Raw genomic sequence first — 21,365 nt, forward strand, 5'->3', positions numbered from 1 at the left:
TGCTCGACTGACCTAAGGGTATAAACAGCGGATAACGAAGGTGAGCAGGAATTTATACCGAGATATGGATCAAAAGTAATGCAATTTTAGCGATCCAGCAAGGAAAAACGACCCGAGGATTAAGAGAATGCTACGTCTTTGGAATACTCACCTGGATCAAGGGAACTTGACTCACTTCCCAACTTTGCAGAAACAGCAGCCTGTCGATGTGTCCATGTATGCATCTTTCCTTGGTGACCTTCGCATGCAGTTTAATGATCGGTGTCAGTCAGTGCAGTGTCAACGCAAAAACTTCAAGCTGTTTACTGCACTATTTGAAATTGCCTCTGAAATTCTTCAAATGGAGTTGATCGAGCTGCAGGGTACCAGTGAATTGAAACTGAAAAACAAGGAAACTAATCTCACCCAGTTTTATAAAGATAATCTCTAGGATGGGTGTTTATATCTAGGTCTGGTGACTAATGCCAAGAAGATGTATTGCATGTTTAGAAGTACTTATCTTTGCGAAAGTCTCTTCTCAAAGATGAAGTATGCGTCAAGAGTCGACTGCGATCTTGAATGACTGACTGATCAGCACCTTGAAGGCAACATGCGGCTGTCAACATCAACAATTTTGCCAAATATGGAGAAGTTGGCCAAGAACATGCAGCATCAACTTGCGTATTCAAGGCCCGCGCCACCGGGGGGGGGGCGGGGGTCATGCTCCCCTTCACTTTTGCGAAGCAAGTAGTTTTAAAGCTGCAGTAACGTGTGTAAGAAGCCTTCGCCTCCTACTTTTTTAGCCTTAGCCCCCCACTTCCAAACTCATGGCGCAAGCCCTGGTATTAGCTTCTTGTAACAAACTGAACAGTGATCATGTACTTTACATCTGTCTTTGTATTCACGTGCTGCTTCCAAGTTGAAGTACATTTAATGATAAATACAATTTTATTGATTAGATTAGTAGTTAGTTAGAATGAGTATATATTAAAATTATAATGTATTTTGAGTTGCGGACCTTGTATGCATTTCAAAATTCTAATTTGACCCCTTGGTTTGTAAAGGTTGCCGACCCCTGCTTTAGTCTATATAAAAAAAATTAAAATAAACAAACATATTAATTGGCAAACTTCGATCGGTGAGCTATAAAGCCGAAAACCCACTCCGGAAAATGATCCGCGGATCGGATCAGATCTATTTTACCCCGAGCGATTTGAATGTCTGCTCTTCTGGAGTAAGGTTTGATCTTCTGGCAAATGGGCATTGGAGATGGACTCTGTGGGAATAAGCTGGGTCACCATAAAGGCACAATGCTTAGCCAGTTGGGGAAAATTAATGGTAATCCAGATCATGCCGGAGGCCTGACATATTTTACATGCCACTGTCATGTCTTCGTCCCTCAACTGGACCAAAAAGATTTGCAATGAGGCCATTGGGAGTCACAACTGACTGGAACTTAAGGGCATTAACCCGTTTGTGTCCATTGTAAACTTCCCTCTGGTTGTTCTTGGGCCTACAGATCGGCCTAACTGTGCCATCAATGAATCCCCAGCAGTTATCCAATGCAGCACCTCTGTTGTGGATAGCATGTGCATACATCTGCAGGTATTGTGGGGAAAGCCATGGCTGGTTCAGGTTTCTAAGCCAGTCAGCAAATGTATCATATAAAAAATTAACCACAAGGTTAGTTATCATGCAGAGTTGAGGCACGGATCTTCCAAACCTTGGTAGTAGGTCTGCATATCTGCATGGGTATGCAAAACGTTTGAGGCAAACACATAGTGCTTCAACAGGCCCCACTACCAGTGGCGCAGAGAGGGGGGGCCAGAGGGGGCAGTTTGCCCCAGGGCCTCGGCCTGAAAGGGGCCCCAAAATTATTCTGAAAATTTTTTTAAAATGTCTTTTTTTGAGAAACTGAAAATGCATTCAAAGATATATTTATTTATGTCGAAAATGATGGCAGTAATTTTATTGGGTCCGTACACTGAGTCTTGTTTGAATTTAAAGCCTATCAGCTTTATTTATTGAGTCTGGGGCCCCGAAAAAAGTTGAATAAACCTTAGATCACATACTTCACGGATCCGTCTTTTAAGCTGAGTTTCCCTGAGTTTTGCAAAATCGTACTTATTGGAAGGGAGCCCTGATAAAAAATTAGGTAACCCATATAATCTTGTTTTAATCTATGGCCCGTTCAAGTGAGTTATGTTTGCATTTAGACTCGTTGCATAAAGCTAAATTATACTTTTGGGGCCCCTTTCAGCAAACTAGCATTAATAAAGAACCGCTTACGTTCAACAATGACTCAAGACCGACTATCAAGCCTCATGACTCTTTCGATCGAGCACGAACTAGCAAGACAAATTGATTACGACAATATCATTGATCAGTTTGCAACTGAAAAGCAAGAAAAATTAACTTTTGAAAGAAGAAAGAACTGAAAAGCGTAGTTCCATGGGATTTTTTAAATAAAAGTGCGTAAAATAAAAGTTTCCTTTCATTTTAAATTTTAATATTGCGTGGCTCACCAGAAAAAAACAGTCAGAATTGAAGGAACATATTTTGAAGTATTCTTTAATCAGCTAAAAGGGTGTGGTCAAAGAGCGTATTTAAATCGCTTACCTTTAGAATTAATACTTTTCATTACATTTTATGATATTTTAACCATATTCTATAACGTGCGCAAACGTTTGGAAATAATGGGCGTTTCCTATTTCAAAAAGGGCGTGGTCTCGAAAAAAATTTTGTATCCGACTCTAGGGCCCCAGCCAGGACTTTGCCCCAGGGCCCAGGCGGCCTCTCGGCGGCCCTGCCCACTACCACTCTATTTGAGCACTTAAAAACATCTGGAAGGTGTAAAGCAGCAGCGAGCCTAGCTATGTCTTGTTTCTTAAACCGAAACTCGACCTCACACTCGTCCTCCCGCATCCCATCCAGATTAAAACGTTCATATTTCCAATATGGAAGTCCAACATGCAAATTTCCGTGTCTATTTGCCTCATGAAAAACAAGAAACTTGCCATCATCAATCTCCCCGTCATCGTGCATGAGAACTAACATTTCCTCCTCCATTTCCAATATAAAATCAATTTTGGCGCCTATTCTGAGTCGTCTTCATCATTCGTAACTTAAATTGAACCCGCGAAAGAGTACCCAGAATTCAACCCAATTAGTACCCAGACCTCCATGAGCCGTTTTCACTTGAGCCGTCTCGAATCGGAAACTCTCTATTATATCGGCTTTCCTCTCAGATTTCTCTGAGGTTAATTGGGAGGCACTTGTAGCTGATGCTCAAGACATTGATGATGCAGTACGCAAGTGGACCCAAATATTTTCGCTTATTCTAGAAAAGCATGCGCCTACATTAAGAAGACGCGTGTCTGATAGATATACGCCTTGGCTGAATGCTGATTATTTCAAATTGGTTAAAACCAGAGATAAGTTAAAAACTCGAGCTGTAAAAACCAACTCAAAATTGTTGATGGAATCCTACAGGCAAATTCGTAACAGGTTAAATAACATGAATACACAACTCAAACGCGAGTATTTCTCTGAAAAATCACGCAGTTTCAAGGTGACCCCAAGAAAACTTGGAAAACCATCAACCAAGTCATTAACAAAAAGTCGAAAACTACAGTTGTGCCTAACCTTACTGTAGACGGGCAAACAATTAGGGGTAACAAAGCAATTGCATCTTCAATGAATGAGTACTTCTGCAGCATTGGGAATAAACTTAGTGAGAAAATTCCAAAGAAAGCCAATCCACTCTTGTCTGGTGAATACCCGTTTGAAACTCCTCCATTAAGTTTTTCTTTTTCGGCCATCATGGCAGATAAATTATCATCAACCTTGAATAAGATGAAGACATCGCATGGTTCAGGTCACGATGGCATTGCGAGCTTTTATTTGAAGATTGCTTTGTCAGTTGTTGGTGGGTCCTTGTGTGATCTCTTCAATAAATCATTGTTTGCAGGAAAATTTCCGGAGGACTGGAAAATAGCGCGTATTGCACCCATCTTCAAGAGTGGCGCAAAGGATGACAGATCGAACTATAGACCAATATCAGTTCTTCCTTTCATATCTAGGCTATTTGAGAAATTAATTTTCAATCAGTTTTATGGATACCTGGATGCGAATAAATCACTATATGAGCATCAGTCGGGTTTTCGACTCTTACACTCGGTAGCCACAGCCCTTCTGGCTAGCACCAATGATTGGTACCTGAATATAGATAAAGGAAAATACACTGGTCTAGTCTTTATTGACTTGAAGAAGGCTTTCGACACGGTCGATCATAAAATCCTACTGGAAAAAATGAATATGTACGGAGTGACCGGCCTGGAACATGACTGGTTCACATCATATTTGGAAAATCGTAAACAATTCTGCAGGGTGGATGGCACCTCCTCTGATGTGAGGGGAATAAATTGTGGAGTTCCCCAAGGCTCTTGTCTTGGTCCACTCTTGTTCCTGATTTACATCAATGATTTGCCTTTTTCCTTGCAAAAATCTCATGTCAGCATGTATGCTGATGACACGGCCATTTCCCTCTCTTCAAAAAGTATTGGTGACCTTCAAAATGACCTAAACTTAGATCTTTTGAAACTACAGGATTGGCTGCATGCAAATAAACTTTCCTTTAACGTAGTGAAAACGCAGTCGCTTGTTATAGGCTCTGGTCCAAACATCCGTAAGATCGAAAGCCAGCCTGATGCTCCACCATCTTTTTCTTTTTCAATAGGTGATCAGAACATTGAAATGATCACCAACACAAGATACAAGGTGTTCAGATAGACAGTAAGCTCAACTGGGACAAGCATATCGATACTATCAAGACCAAGGCTAATCGAGCCCTTGGGCTTATTAAGTATTCTAAGAAATATCTTCCATCTGACATCCTCAACAAAATGTATAGAGGAATTGTTGAGCCCCATTTGAGCTACTGTTGTTCCGTTTGGGGCTGCTGTAATGAATCAAAGCTTGACGTGTTGCAAAAAATCCAAAATAGAGCTGCCAGAATTGTAACTAGCAGCCCATACGATGCGTCTGCTGCTCCGATAATTCAGAATCTTGGCTGGTTAACCATCAGAAATCTTGTAAGAAAGGAGACAGCCACGCTAACTTACAAATCTCTAAATATGCTTGCACCAGACTATTTGAGAAAATTATTCGAAAAATGTTCGGATGATAGAGAACGGTTTCTGCGTTCATCAGAAACTGATCTTAAGATACCGCTGCTAAAAACAATAAATGGCCAAAAGGCTTTTTCTTATCGCGGTCCAAAACTGTGGAATAATCTAGAAAGGGCTACCAAATTGGCCCCCTCCCTGAAAACCTTCAAAGAACAACTATAGTCGGGGACAACTTTTATTTCATCTTTACGTTCACTTTTTATAGCCTTAGTATTATTAGATATTGTAAATTAGGTTTGATTGGTAAACGATTGGTCTTTTGTTACTAGTATTTTAACATAGTTATTAGCTCTTATTTTATTCTTTTAAACAGGTCAGGTTGAAAAACATATGTATGAACCTTTAACCTGTATAAATATTATAAAATAAAAATAAAATAAATAAAAAATTGACATGGGATTCTCACCTTATGACGCAAGTGCTCTATTGTTTAAAGGTGAACTGACACGCAAAACTATTTTTTGATATAATGCAGAAAGCGATGCATAGAATCTTAATTTTAAGTTTTCGGTTAATTATCACTGTCCGTTTTGACGCAATTCCGCTCTAAATGTCATGAAATTATCGTCGAGTGTTAGACCATTGTCGGCATTTCATGTGACCCAGTGCGTGTGACGTCACAAACACCATGTTTCATTCCTTGAATGGAAATCACGCACGGACTGGACAGTTCAGTCCATCTTGTTCAGGAGATCTACGTAGCCTTTGATCCAAGATACATGAAAATTCGAGGTTAATGAAATGTACGAAGGATATGATTTTATCGTGAACATCAATATGGATTTCAAATAAATAAATCAACTACATCAGCAATTATGGAGCTTCAGTCACAATTAATTAACAACATTGAGAATAATCTTACATCATGCTGCATATTTCTTGATCTGTTCAAAGCATTTGATACAGTAAATCATAATATTCTATTAGATAAGTTAGAGCACTATGGAATAAGGGAGTAGGTCAACTGGTTTAAATCATACTTTTGAGGGAGAATTTTGTGATGGCAGAGGGCGTGGTTCTCTCAGCCTCTGCGGGGGAGCACGTCAGCGCCTCTTTTTGGTGGGAGCCTCTTTTGGGCGGGAGCCACGCCCCAGCAGGGGGCACGCCTCTGCGGGGAGCAGGTCGTGTGTGTTGGGGGTTTTCAAAACCCGGTTTTGTGTGAGGGGGTTTTGTGTGTTGGGGATGGCGTTAGTTCGTTCTTTGCTAATTTGCAGCTTGGGTTGGGGGGGGGGGGGGCTTGCGGTCCACTTGTAATAGAACTCAAATTGTTACTGTAAATGGCGATAACTCTACAGAATTGCAAATTAATTGTGGTGTCCCACAAGGGAGCGTATTAGGCCCCCTCCTCTTCTTGCTTTATATTAGTGACATACATAACTCCTCCAAAGTCCTTGAATTTCATCTCTTTGCCGATGACACAAGTATTTTGTTTGCTGATAAAAGCCTAAACACAATTAAACAAACATTGAACCATGAAATGAAAAATGTTTCTGAATGGCTCTTAGCTAATAAGTTATCACTTAATGTAGCTTAATCCAACTTTCTTATAGTAAGACCTCATAAAAATAATAGAACTATAAACCTAAGAATAAATTGACGAAAATTTTAAACAAGAAACCTTCTCAAAGTACCTTGGTTTATAAATTGATGAAAAAATCAACCGGAAACAACATATAAATCAATTAAATACTAAAATATCTAAAAGTATTGGTATCCTTTCCCTTGAAGTAACCATGTCCTGTATCTTTGATAAACAAGGATGGATCGAGAATGTTTGAATAGAACATTTGACTGTAGTGGCTTAGAAGCTGGGAAACCTAGGGGTCACGTGACCATACTCTTGTGCTTAGCTTGAGGCATGCCTATTTTATGGATGAAAATTGTCTTTCTTGAGACTAAACACGTGTCATGTCATTGCTCCATTTTCATTTCATTGGTTCTTTAAATAATCCCAGAGCATTCGTAGAACTAAACGATACATTCATTTTGTTTTCATCTTTTCATTCTTGGATGTCGAATCATTCTATCGATAGCACTATTTTGAGACTGTTGATGTAGGCCTTGTAGAAGAATTGATGATATATGGTACCTTCAGCAAAAAAAGAGAAAGCTTTGCTGGATGCTGCAAATGTTGGAGAATTTTAGTTTAGCAAGCAAATGAGCAGCGCTTAAAAAAAGATTTTTTACAGATCCATGTACCTTTTTAAAAGTTAGGTGCACTTCTATGTTAACATTCACATGATGGGCGTGACAAGTACAGTAATAATACAACAATTTTTACGTTAATGCTATCAACATATCCTAGTTGGGCAAGATCCTAAATATGAAGTGTTGGAAACAAAAGTTGATTTTTAACAAGATAGGGAATGGGTTACGATTAGTGATACTTTTATTTGTCAGCAAAAACGTTTTTGAAACAAAGAAACCCTTTACAAATGGTTTTTCAACATTTCTGTAAATGTTGTCTTTTTCTTTCCCTGCATCTTTAAACACCTCCTCCCCCCCCCCAAATGAAACAATCTTGCTTCCCAAACTTCGGGACCATAGCTTTGCAGCTGAACGGAAGTAGAAGCTTGCACCCCCCCCCCCCCCCCCATGAAACAATCTTGCTTCCCGAACTTCGGGACCATAGCTTTGCAGCTGAACGGAAGTAGAAGCTTGCAAGATCAGCCATATTTATTGCAATGTCCATAAATTGCTAATTGTTTCTGGAGCTATGTATGTCGCTTTTTCCACTTTTTTATTATGCACGGTCAAAATATTTGAATAGATGGCAAATATCAGCTTTTCTCACTGACATAAAAATTGTGGTTGTCGGTCTTCTGTTCATAACATAGTTCAAAACCATCAGGGTCTAACATCTACCATCTAAAATGTTACAACTTCATTGCAGCAAAAATAGGGTTGTTAACTTACTAGCGGAAACTTTTAGGGCAGGAGTTTTACAGCTACAAACATTACGACTCATTAATCTTTCTTTTGTTTCTTTTCTGTCAAGAGACTTCGCTTCGGTTTTTGCCCACCACCCAATCACATTGATGGCTTTTTCACTGAGTTATCGGTTTTTCAAAATTCAGCTGTTTCTTCATTTTCTGCTTCGAGTAAAAAAGTTTCTTAAGTCCTTGTTGAATGCTCATTTCCTTGAGGAAGTTTCTTAAATAATGAATATAATACAACAGGCTGGGATAATCCTTTCTGGCGTAACCAGGGAGCCGAAAAATGATTAGGCCCTGCAGACGAGGGATTGATGAAAAACAGACGTGGATTTTTTCAGCTAACACCATAGCTGAAACCTCCTTTAGAAATAGTAAAGTGCCTTGCTCCTGAAGTAAAAGATGTCACATCATTGGACAAAATTGTACAAAATGTGTATGGAAACAATAGTAAAAAATGTTGCCACTTAGTTTTCAATGTGCCTATAATGCTGCAGCAGAAAGATAGCCTCGGCTCTGCGGAGAATGAAAGTCATTTGCAAAGTAGTTTGAGAGAATTGAGGAAACAACTTGATGATGCTTTGTTCTCATCAGCAAAGAACTGGTCAGATATTGAAAAAAGTTGCCAATAAATTTGTACAGCGCAACGGTAGTGGCAAACAATATTTTGGAAATTCCTAGTAAGAAAGATCTTTATCCAGATCTTATCCAATTTTTCTAGTTACCAATGAGACTGCTCGATTCAAAAAGAGCATACTCAAAACTTGTTATCTGCTTGTCTAAAAAAGTGCCATGACATTGTCCCAAATGAACATGAGTAACAGACTTGTAAAGCTGTATCGCCCAATGGCTACTGATGCTGAAAATGAGTTTGAATTTCTCAGTGGGTGTGCTTCAAAATCGTCCCTCTTATTGTAGTGCCCTCATTCTTTGATATGCTCATGCCTCTCTGTTTGACTGGATTGCTCACTAATCAGCATGACTCCTTTTGGTAATTTTGTTATCTTAAAGGCACTGTTCTGTCCTGATGTATTATACTGATCATTTGATAGTTAGACTATGCATTAGACCTCTTGTTACGGAAGCAATCGGCTAATCCTCAATATTTTCTCCATACTAAACACGCTGCAAAGCTTATTGCTAACCCTGAACGGTTGACTGATGGGACATAGTGCCTTTAAATGTTTCCGTTTTAACTGCAAAGTAGTGGAGAAATAACCGAAAGCAGATTACTTGTCATTTCTTAGAAAACTTTATTTGCAAGCAATCTTCTGGTAGTACAAAGCTTTAAAAAAAGGCTTGACGAAACGAAAAATGAAATCGTTTGTATATAATGAACGCTCTTCAGAGTATAAATTGTCAGAACATGGACCTAAAACTCTACGCTAGGAAATATATATACCCAGTTGTGGATCAAAATAAGCCAATCAGAAAGTCGAGTACATGTCTGTTGAGGTTGCTCAATCAGTGCCGCTTGCCTTGTTAAAAATTCATTTGGTTGCAAAGAAATGGCCCATGGCGGCAAGAATTCCATTTCCCAGGATTCCATCGGATATTCCATAAATAGAGATGTGAAAAATATCCGATCGAATTATTTTTTCATAACTTGGGTTCCACCTTGGGATGCAGTGATTTAGTGCCCAGGGGCGCAGCATCACATCTTAGGATACTCATAAAATCAGAAGAGCTCAGCCCCCCCCCCCCCCTCCTCTTACTGTTTGTGCTTGAAAACAGAAAAAGCCAGATAATGCAAAGAAAGCTGTGGCAAAGTTATTACTTAAACTAGAAAAGAAAGAAATTGAATCGTCAGACTCAAAGAAATGTACACATAGCTAGACATAGATGAAAAGAGGAAGCTGACTCACAACTTTTGATTAGCTGCTGTTTCTATAACAAGCTTTTTAATCGATGCATTTAGAAGTTATGTTTTGGTGGCTCAAATAATAGCTATAGATTATCTGAATTATAACAACCAGTCGCTACTGTTAATATCTGCCTGGTTATTTTTTTAATAGTTGCCACACTACACTTTTTATAAGAACCAAACGTTATTTTGCTGAGGCTCGATGTCATTATTTTGTGGAAAAAATCTAGGCTCGGAAGTTCTTTAAGTAGCACAGCCAGTCAGCTGATCTGCTCTGTCCTGCCATAACAAGAGAAAGTTTTCAAAACCATAGTTCTTTTTCTTTCAAGCACCAAGAGCAGGCAAAATGGTTTAACAGGGTATTCGGGGCATTCAAACATTGTTAAGAACATAAGGATACTGTTATAGTAGTTTTTTCGTATTTTCAATATATTGTGGAATAAAATATTTACAGAGATAAAACATTTTTATTACCCTATCTCTGTGAAAAAAGATACGCCAAGCCCAAAAAATAAGGTTTCTCCTCCAACAGAAAAACGAACTACTGAAATTCCAATGATCTAGAGTAGCATTGCTGTCAGCACTGGGACTTAGGGAAAGGGATGAAATACAGGGTCATTTTCAAACGGTTTTGAAAAAGGAATTAGTTAATCAGTTTCATCTGTAATTTGTCTCACAACGTTCTAAGCTGAAGCCATAACAGACTTACAAACATTAGCTTCTATTGTAAAATTCAAGATCATAAGCTGCCATGTCATTAAAATTCTTCTTCTTGTACACTGTCACTGAATTGTTCAGTGTCCGTATCATCTTCATCATCTTAACTTTTTTGACAATAATCTGACTGAATTAATAATTCCTCTTTTATTTCTAGATAAGACTCTTCTATCTTGTGTCCAAGGGCTCCTAGTATATTTTGGAGCGTTGAATGTGCTTTCTAATGTTGATCTGCGCAGTGGCGTCACCATGGGGTGGACTGGGGTGGAAATTCTCGAAAACCGTTGAAAAACCTTTTTTCGGGGGGGGGGGGAGGGAAGATCAGATCGATTTCGATTTTCAAACTAGCAAAAAAGCCACAGTTATGAAAAATGATGGTTAAGAAAGTTACTTGTCTAAAAATTTCAAAATAGATAAAAAATACCAAAAACAGGAGTCTGAAGGGGGTGGCCGAGAAAATTTGTTTTTGCTCATCAGAGGTTTTTCGAGCTGACGACGCCACTGATCTGCAGTTTTCTTGCCTCTTGCAAATATTTTTATAAAGCGATCAACAAAATTTGAAATTTGCGTCGACTCTAAGGGGACTGGTACTTAATCAAACAAATTTGAATTATTGTTTGCATTTGATCTGCAATGGTTGACAAGGACGCTGAATGTGGTGTCTGAGTCATATGTAAGTTGCTTCTGGTCTTTGAATCGCTGTTTGCATCACTCACTGGTGTTGTATTATAACTGAAGTATGACACTAAGATATGGATAGTATTTGCAACCATTTCGAGACGCTATAGCCTTTTTTAAGGAAGTGCATTGTATCTTTTGGAGAGAAGCTGTTTTTGGCCTAGGCAGACGGAGGTAAATAGAGACTATTTTCGTTTGCAACGAACTCACATTCGAAGGGTTTGCTTGGAACTACAATTGAATTTATTTATTTTAAGATTGTTTTTTCTCTGAAGTCTCAATGTTGTAGAAAAGTTGCAACTGGAACTCAGAGCTACGTCAAAAAAAACCGGGAAAGTGAACAACATTAGCATATGATATAGCCATAAGTCGAGCTCTGAAACCGAGGGCTAAAAACGGAATAGCAACTTGTGAAGCACTTTATGCTGTTCAAAAATGCTCCAGATCGGTTATATCGTGAGCCACTTGAAGCTTTTTGTTCTACTTCTAACTCTGAAACAGCAATCGCTTCTTCTGAATGCGATCTCTGTAGAAGATCAGTGCCTCAATAGCCCTTGTCTGAATGGAGGGTTTTGTAGAACAGTTTCTGACGGTTTCGTCTGCACATGTGTTAATGGATTCATTGGGCTCAGATGCGAGAAACGATCAGATGAGTGCCCCCTGATAGAATCAATAAAGTGTATCAATGGACATTGTAGACGTGACTCTCATGGCACTCCAAAATGTGAATGTAATGCCAATTTTGGTGGGAAGTTCTGTGACCAAAGTCTCAACACATGTGAGCATACCACTTGTAATGGGGGCTCTTGTCTAGATTCATCCACTGGCTACAAATGCACTTGCCCATCAGGGTCAATTGGCAAGAACTGTCAAATAAACCCAACAAAAACCATACAATGTCTGGAGAGCTGTCAGGATAATGTACCTGGATCTCTTGGTAGGAAATGTTGGCACAACCAGTCTGAAACGATCAAGGTAGGATGGGGGTACAAACAACCACTTTGCAGCACAAGAGAATCTTGTTTTGATGTGAGCAACAGAAGTACTGACTTTATTGAAGTGCAGCTTAAGCCAATCCAGGCTCAACCAAATGATACTTTGGTTTTTTTAACAGATGTTGATGCTGCTCTATACAGTGATCAATTTGTACCTCATATCATTCCAGTTGAAGCATCATCTTCAGATGCATTTACGGCATGCAACACAAGCAATGCAATACCATTAGCTAACTACAGTTGGGGTGCTCCTGGTGAAATGAAAGTTAATGCTTCATTTCTCCACTTGGGGACCCAATATTTCATTGCAAATGTCAACTCGTTGCACAGATGTGAGTTTGGCCTTCGTTTGAATGTTTCTGTCAAGGAAAATCATTGTTTTGATCCTTTGAAGCCTGGAGCAGAAATGTGCAATGGACATGGTAACTGCTTAACTGATTTTTCCAAGAAAGCATATGAATGCAATTGCTGTGAGGGTTATGCTGGGCAATATTGCCAGGATGAAGATCCATGTTACATAGCTCCATGTAAAAACAATGGTGCATGCAATATTGTAAAAGATACAGATGGCAAAACCACATTTAGGTGTAAATGTGCAGAAGGATTTTTAGGTTTTGACTGTAGCAGAACAGTTGATCATTGTGAGAGCTCCCCTTGTCTCAATGAAGGAACATGCACCTCAAAGAGCAATGCCTTTAATTGCACATGCATCAATGGCTATTTTGGTAGCAGGTGTGAAAAGACAGATGACCAATGTGCTAGCAATCCTTGTCAGAATGGCGGGTCTTGTGTCGATGGAGATGATACTTTTACATGCAATTGCAAAGCTGGTTTTAAAGGTACATTTTGATTTTTGTTCAGCACGGTTGCACAATTTTTGATATACTTGTGCTAAAAATAATTTTCAAAGTTTATTTTTTTCAAATCAGATTGTGAATCTAATTTCAAGAAATACATATGGATGTATCATTATAATTAGATAAAGCCCAATTTTGAATTAGCGCATCTCTCAAATGAGCCTTTTTGCAACATTGACTTTTGAAAAAGCCCCCAGGGATGGATTATTACAGTATTCATCATCTTAAAGTTACTCTGTAAAGTATGTTTTTATATGTGTCTGTTCTAGATGTAAGTAAAGATGATGCTGGAGGCTGAAATGCCATCTTCCAGTGTTACCTATCAACATGTCAATCTTGTAGTTTTGCATAGTCCCTTAAATTCAGTAAATCATGTTTTGTTTGACGAATAAACTTTGTTCCTGTATTTTTACGACATATTTTTTTATAGGTACAGCTTGTGAAGTAAATATCAATGAGTGTGAATCAAATCCATGCCACAATGGAACTTGCATTGATGGTTTGAACCAGTTTCAGTGTCATTGTAATCCAGGCTATGCAGGTGCAACATGTAACACTGCATTACCCAAATGTGCCAAAGATCCTTGTGTTAATGGTGTTTGTGTTGCGAAAGGAACTTCTTCTGAGTGTAGCTGTGGTATTGGCTTTGCTGGTCAGCATTGTGAAATCAACTTAAGCCTTTGCCAAAACTCAATATTTTGCCTGGATGATACTTCGCTTGGTTGTATTGATCATGGTAACAGTGTAACCTGCAGATGTGGTGATGGCTATACAGGCTCAAATTGTGGAGTTAACAAGGATGATTGTGTCTCAAACCCCTGTTTGAATGGTGGCAAATGCATTGACAAGGTCAATGGATTTCAGTGCCTCTGTTCGAAAGGAACAAAAGGAGAGATGTGTGAAGGTATGTTATTTAAATGTTTTTTGGCTATTTTGCTTTCCATTTTTGAGTTATTGCCCCTTATCTACTTCTGCTTTATTGACCAGGACAAGTGGTAATGATTTGTGTGTCCAATAAATAGTTTCTTACATTGTTGTTAATAAGATTGTTGTCAAGATGCATTTTCAGTGAGTAAGACAGACAGCACATGAATTAATTTTTGCAGAGTTTTTCATAATGTAACGTCTAGTAATTTGCCTTTGTAATTATGAGTTATAAACTAAATGTGTGACCTAGCCTAACCATACTTGACCTAGGTTTAATTTGAATTTCTTTTCTCAAAAGTCTTAGATTTGACTACCACCAAGCCAGTTTATACGGATGTTAAGAGCAAGCACGTGACCACAAAGAATGCTCAAACCCAAACATCTCCACAAGACTTGGTTCTCGTCACACTTGACCTGAAAATTGTCACCGACAGTTGTGCTAAGCTACAGGTAATATGTTCATTCACACGATGTCAGCGCCACAGTACCTGTGCTTTTCATTGTTTGCGCTTCAAAATTTGCATTCGAAAAATTTAAAAAGTGAATTAATGACTCGTCACTGCATTGAAATCCTTTAAATTGGTTTTTTAAATCCATGAAATATAGAATTGCATTTTTCGACTGCATTTTTTTCTGTAGATTATAGCCTTTGCAATTCACGCGGCAGGTATCAATATAAATTTCAAGCGACTTTCTGTTCGATGGTGCGGCTGCGGCCTCGAAAGATGAACGAAAGGTGGTTCTAAGAGTAGGACAGAGTAGCAAAGCTTCGTTTCTTTTGTCTCAACTAAACGCTCTTCCGCCCTCCGCTTCCCCGCTCTTCCATTGTCGCACTCTGATTTCTGTGCCTCTGGTACCCTGGCTCTCATTATGGCTGTGGATATATTTAAGAACGGATTTTTGACCATTTCCTGGTATACACCATTTCCATATATTCCTCTGGTACACAAAATTTTTTCTACTGTTAAACTCGAGTCCCTTTTGTTGCATTACACAAAGACTTTACCCGCGTAATGTTTGGTTAAGGCTGCGTTTATGCCTGCTTATGTACTTTATACATCTAGAACTATTTTCTGTCCACAAAAATTTCTCAAATCCTAGCTTTTTTAAGCTTGCTGTTAATTGGTCTCTTTGATAATGCTTGATGTTAAATTGATGAAGGGAGCTTTAGGCGCTTTGCTGTGTAGAATATGACCGTTCCAAATTTCAATTTTACGTATCACGCTTTAGTCGATTATCAGGCAACAATTCTTTTGTCATTTATTCATGTCTGCCTATGGGTTTTTAAAAAGTCATAGATATGCCTTTATATTTTAATGCTAAGAAATTGAAACCACAAGAATTTCGAGCTGCATATAACTAGAAACATTCTGATTTTAGGAGGAATCAAAGCTCGTAATATTCTCAAGATCCGTGCTGGAAAGCCTTCGCGATGCTTGCAAATGTGTGCTATCACTCAGAAGTTCTTCGATTGAATGCAAAGACGAACTTAATGGAAGGTTTGTCACCAAACTTGTTGTCAAAAGCAGAGAGGAAGCAAAAAAGGCCATTTGTTCGTTCAACGAGAAAATCAAGCAAGGCTCGTTGCCAACAAGTGGTCAGTAAAACTTTTTCAGAACTTCTAAATTTTGCAAACAATGATCGTTAAGTTTCTGTTTAGTTCCTGAATATTCAGAGAGTCTCCAATAATTGCGAATTGAATAATTTTTAAATCTCTTTTTTCAGTAAGTGGGTAGCTCGTTAATTTATATCTTAAGGTTGTGATGAAATAATGAATTCTAGATTGATTCATTTTTTCTTTTTTTGCATGTAACTCTAAGTTCCATGTAAAACACGTGTGTGTGAATTATCAATTTTTTATAGAAATGAACGAATTATCCAAAATTATTTCCAAGAGCGTATCTAGCGATATCTTAGTTGCCTCCCTCTTGCTCATGACTCTTAGCTCAACAACTTTGTAAATTATCTCCTTTAAGCTTTCATAGCAAATTAAAACTCCTATCTTCGTAACAAATTTCTTTGGAACTCGTATCTTCGAAACCTATGTATTCGTAACTTATATATTTTAAACCTCTAAAACTTTGTCTTCTAACCGCATGTCTTTGAAACTCCTAGATTTTCGTTTCTGCCTTGTAGCTAAGTCCAAACCAATCATACTAGCGAAAACTTGAATTCATACCAGCGTTTTATCAGCCTTTTTAACCGTAATGTTTATAGCTACACTATATTTCTTAATCTACTTTTAGATGTACATGATCAATGGATAACTTGTGTAAGTTTCGTTTTTAGTCGCCTATGAAGGCATTCGCCTACTTAGGCGATTAATAATCAGTAAAAGGGGCCCAAAGTAATTTCTAGCTTATTGTTTTAGATAAAAACACTTATATTGTTGGTATAAACTTGGACGTTAGCAGCTGCAGCAAGAAAAAGAATGATGTTGATGATAAGAAACCTGTTCATGTTGAGAAGTCTGTGTTTGACAAGGACAAAAGAACAGGTAAAAAGCGACGGCTCTTATTCATGTTTAGTTATTTTTTGTAGTGTATCATTTAGGCAAGCTTCTAGCAGCATTTCAATCATCTCTGTGAACATGTCTTTTGAACTAACAGTTTATGGTGAAATTTTTGAGATTTTAAAAAATTAATGATAACACTTGAATCTTTGATTATATATTTTGGATTTCGAATATTGAATCTTGGATCGTAGATCTTGAATATTGAATCTTGGATATTGAAACTTGGATATTGAATCTTGGATATTGAATCTTGGATATTGAATCTTGGATATTGAATCTTGGATATTGAATCTTGGATATTGAATCTTGGATCTTGAATATTGAATCTTGGATCTTTATTCTTTGGATATATATGCTTATAAGTAAAGCTTGATGACGTCTGTGGTTTCTTCCTAATTTTCATACCTATCGATCGTTATCAAGGTTTTAACCAACACTGAAGATTCAACATAACTCAAAATTTTTTGTTAACAACGATCAATTGTATTCAAAAATTGTGAATGTTCTTTAAATTTCTGTCAAGTAAAACTAATGATTATAATACGACAAAGTCATGGAGACGCTGTAGCAGTAGTTTTTAATTTTGCTTTTTCACGAGACTAAGGTACCTGTTTTTCATTCCTTAGGTATCATCATTGGTAGCGTCGCTGCTGTCGTTATCATCATAGCATCATGTTTGATTCTTTCTGTTAAATTCCGAAACAGACAAGTACACCAAGCAAAAGGGTATGTAAGCCAATAAGTTTGACTTGAAGGGAATGACCTTATTTTTCTCCACGCTTTGGTTTATAGAACAGGACGGTTCAAAGTTACAATTCCGATTTAAATTCTTAATGTGTTCACCAGGCAACCTGGGCTCCTTCTTGTAAGCGATGTGATGGGTTATTTTAAGACTTCTATTTTTACAGAGGAAAGATTTTAGTTTAGATGACTTTATGCAAGGTTTCCAAAGATATTTTTGCTAACCCTGTACTTGATTTCTGCAGTTGCCTGAATGATTTCTGATTTTTTGTTTTTTAAACCAGCAATAGGTTTTGCAGGCTAAAAATTTCTTTTGACTGTTTTCCGCGAGATTTATTGTGACAGGTTTTTTTAGAATATTTATCTCAGTAAATTTGCTGAAAGGATAGAGTAATTGACCCTTCCTCAGATCATGGATTTTGTTTAAAAAATAGGGTTTGGTCTGTTATTGGGGACATCACCATCGCAAATATATCCGTTCTATATGAGTGTGCTAGGCAATAAAGTGCAATAAATGAATTAATTTGTACTTCAAATGATTCTTAAACTTTCAAGTGATTGTTTATCGAGTGATTGTGATCCTTAAATTGATCAATCGCTCTGCTACAATTATGCTTTAAATTCGATACCTTGATAACCGATTTGGCTAAAATTCGACTCGTCGTGCATCTTATCGTAAATTTTTATTTTTTGTAGTGACGAAGTGAAGACATATTTGAACCTTGTTTATCAAAGTGATCTGGATTTGATTGCACCAAAGAGCGCATGGAGCACACCCGAGCAGACACCGGAGCTCGAACGGACCCACTTGAAATACGCCATAAAAAAACCATCAAAGAGGATACAAGAATCTTCGTTCTCATTCGAAAACCCTGGTGGTGAAACATCTTCAGTTTAGCATTTTTAGCCTAATAGACATTATACGCTTTGTTTTAACAAAAGAATAATCTTCGAAAACTTTCCATTAGAACCCAGGCTCCTTTCAATGAACGTCAGATCCTTTCCAGGAGATCCTTTCGATGAACGTCATTTTTCCTAGATATAAGTCCTTTCTTTTTTATCAAAGGTGATAAAGATCATCAGCTGCTGCTCCATATCTCCCAGAAAGTGTCTTTGCGGTCGAGGGGCAAATCACTCCAAGAAAATATCGTACACTTTTTGTGAAAATCCTATTGTTTTCTCTGAAATCCTTTTGTTTTAGGGAAAATCTCGTACGCTATTTGAAAGGGTGAATTGCCCCTCGTTTGCAGTTTTGGAAATAGCAACATTGAAATTGGCCTAGTTTCTGAAAGTAAGAGACCCTCCTTCTGCCTTTTGTCTCCCGAGGTACCTTAACACAAATAGGCCCTTCTTTCGAGGCTGATCGAGGCTTCAATGAAATTAAATCATGGCTTAAGACTTGAGAGGCCTGGAACAATTTATATATAGAACTTCAGAATCATGATTGTTTACATAGGAAAACAGCTAAAAGAGCTTCAGTCTAAAGTGAAATATAGATATGACCAGAAGATGTAGCTATGAGATAATGTACTGACTTTCGTTGCTGAAAACTATAGCTGTAGATATTGCATATGCCACCAGTAGTTGCCAATGTCGCATCGAAGGATAGTACTTGTAAATTCATGTTTATTCGTCGGCTTAGGTTGACTCTTTGTTGCAACCCCTGCCAAAAGTCCTTGTAACTATTACGTGATTTTGAAAGGATTTAGAATTCACGAAAAAGGAACTGAAGTACTTTACCCCATTTGATCTCAATGCAGATTGTAGTTTCAAATACTATAAATGTCCTGTGGGTTCCAACTAGATAACACTAAGGCTCTGAAGATGATATTCAACAGCATATTTTCGCGGGGGTCAAGGAGATGTCAAGAATCTGCAAAAGTTAGTGTAATGTCCCAAGTCAAGCGTTGTGCCTGTCATGCAGTGAAAGAATGCTAAACGTCCATGTGATCTGCCTTGTATTCTCCAGTGTGATATGAATCTTTTTTGTATAAATTGCACAAGTAGTTAACATTAAACAGTAAATGTAAGATAAATTGTAATCATAGAAAATAGTTTGGGTTTTGGTAATTGACATCTTTTCGAAATGGGTACCGTATTTGTGATTTTCAAGAAAATCTCGTAAAAGCACACCTGTATACTATTTGATTGTCTTAAAACTTGATTTTTAACGGAAAGAATGATTTGTAAGTTTTATTGTCAATTGATACAGTATTGTAAAGTTTGTTATATTCGTTTTGCGTACGGTCTGTTACAATTAACCACATGGAAGCAATATACTGTAAAAAAAGAAAATCAGTAGCCTTTTTACTCTCTGCAAGCCAAAGAAACTAGGGGCAAAAATCTTTGGTATTGATTTTGTAAAACGTACTTGCAACACCCCCCCCCCCACCGCTCTCCAAAACTTGTGTAAAAATCTCCGGCCACATATTTGGTATGCTAGGTACCAGAGCATCCGTGACAGAATGGATCGAAAATTGTGGAAGGCCTCTTTCGATCTACTCTGTCATGGAGGCTCTGGTACCCAGGGTACATATCTTGGCATAGGAGAGAAAAAAGCATTTATTACAAAGACGCAAAAAATAGCTAATGTCATTCAAATGTTTTTCGAGACTGTGACATTTTAGTGAAAAGCCCTAATAGCTGTACTTCTAGAATTGAAAACCCTTTCTAAAGACTATTGCTTTTCCATCGTAACTGTATGTGTGGCGAACTGGGTTGTGTATTGTGACTGCTGCGATTATCGGTTCCAGAGGCTGTTTTTCATGCAGCAGAAATGGACTCCAGATTGTTTGAAACACCCTAGAACACAGTGAAAATTATGAAACTTGCCCAGAAGAGCGGATTCAGAAATAAACCAGAATTTAGAAAAGGAAAACTTCTTCAATTTATTTGTTAATTTAGCACTCTATTTTCTGTAATTTTCAAATATCCTGAAAGTATGGTTAAAAGTAAATACCCCCCAGTAGCTATTACTCAAGGGTGAATTCGGTAAACTCAAGGGTGAATTCGGTAAAATATTTATATTGTGCCTGCTGAATCTATTTTATATGAAGGTCGGCAGGCTCTGCCTAGCCAAGCGAGTTTAGAAACTGTCCAAAAACCTTTACCACTGTCTAAAAGCCTAGGAAATTAAGCTATAAGTTTGAAATGGACATTTTTTTATAGTAAACTAGTGTAATATGTTTGCTTAAATTGTTTTTTAAAAATTCTGAATACCGTTAGAAGAGTTCATTGGTGCATTGGTTTCACCCTGTTTTGTATTTGCTTATTGTTTAACGATCTCTCTCAGCGATAAACACAGAAAGCGGAATTCTTTCTGTAGCCGCGCTAAGATACTGAAGGAAGCGAGCAGGCTCTGCAGCAGTCATTGTACTCCCAGAAACAATTCTTTGCCTAATTGTTTCTTTGATTAAGCCGTTTGACGGGCAGGGTAAGGGCTGACATTGTCTCCAATAACTCTCTAATAGCAATTTTGGTCTATTTTCTATTTCAGCAGTAAAAGTTTAGTGAATCTCCATGAAATAATGGCATGTGTATCTATATGCATTGGAAGTCATAGTGTATCTACAAGCAACAGAAAATCTGCAAAGTCGAAACCCAGCAATGCTGTAACAAATGTTACCTTTTATAGAAAGAACTAACCCCCCCCCCCCCCAGATTGAATCATCATGGAAACCTTCGCGAATTTTGCCTCCCAGCACATATTACCCCATCAATTTCAATCAAGTTTGCGTTTTAACCCGAATTTTTTAAAAAGATTGAATAAAAATATTTGCCGATGAAATTATGTAATATATGAAATTGTGCAAGCATTTATGTTTATGTAATGAAGTTTGAAGTGTTCTCGTTATGTTTCCGAGAGCTACGCCCCTTACCCCAATCCATCCCCCACCCTCAGCCAACTGGCACCACCACTGGTACAGAGCCCTTTTCCCCAAACACTTATTTCTTTTATTTCCGATCCATT

General features: G+C 37.9%; 1 protein-coding gene and 1 pseudogene across 1 annotated transcript; one reads left to right on the plus strand and one right to left on the minus strand.

The window, feature by feature from the left end:
* Positions 1-13: 13 nt before the first annotated feature.
* Positions 14-3,380, minus strand: LOC148957693 (uncharacterized; annotated as a pseudogene).
* A 7,905-nt stretch (positions 3,381-11,285) lies between these two features.
* LOC135684174 (uncharacterized) lies at positions 11,286-19,616 on the plus strand. Its single transcript, XM_065199608.2, has 7 exons — positions 11,286-13,194; positions 13,643-14,116; positions 14,438-14,589; positions 15,520-15,736; positions 16,511-16,636; positions 17,281-17,380; positions 18,092-19,616. Exons 1-7 carry the CDS (start codon positions 11,796-11,798, stop codon positions 18,291-18,293), a joined length of 2,670 nt encoding a protein of 889 aa, XP_065055680.2. The 5' UTR covers positions 11,286-11,795; the 3' UTR covers positions 18,294-19,616.
* The last annotated feature ends 1,749 nt before the right edge of the window (positions 19,617-21,365 follow it).

The sequence above is a fragment of the Rhopilema esculentum genome, chromosome 21, assembly GCF_057945365.1.
Source record: "Rhopilema esculentum isolate cy_ngs chromosome 21, ASM5794536v1, whole genome shotgun sequence".
Lineage (NCBI taxonomy): Eukaryota > Metazoa > Cnidaria > Scyphozoa > Rhizostomeae > Rhizostomatidae > Rhopilema > Rhopilema esculentum.

Excerpts from the sequence above, each read along its gene's own strand:
- LOC135684174 (XM_065199608.2), top strand. The coding sequence starts at position 11,796 with ATGCTCCAGATCGGTTATATCGTGAGCCACTTGAAGCTTTTTGTTCTA. Across the intron at positions 14,117-14,437 it reads AAAAGGAGAGATGTGTGAAG|TCTTAGATTTGACTACCACC; the intron begins GTATGTTATTTA and ends TTTTCTCAAAAG. Across the intron at positions 15,737-16,510 it reads AGGCTCGTTGCCAACAAGTG|ATAAAAACACTTATATTGTT; the intron begins GTCAGTAAAACT and ends TTATTGTTTTAG.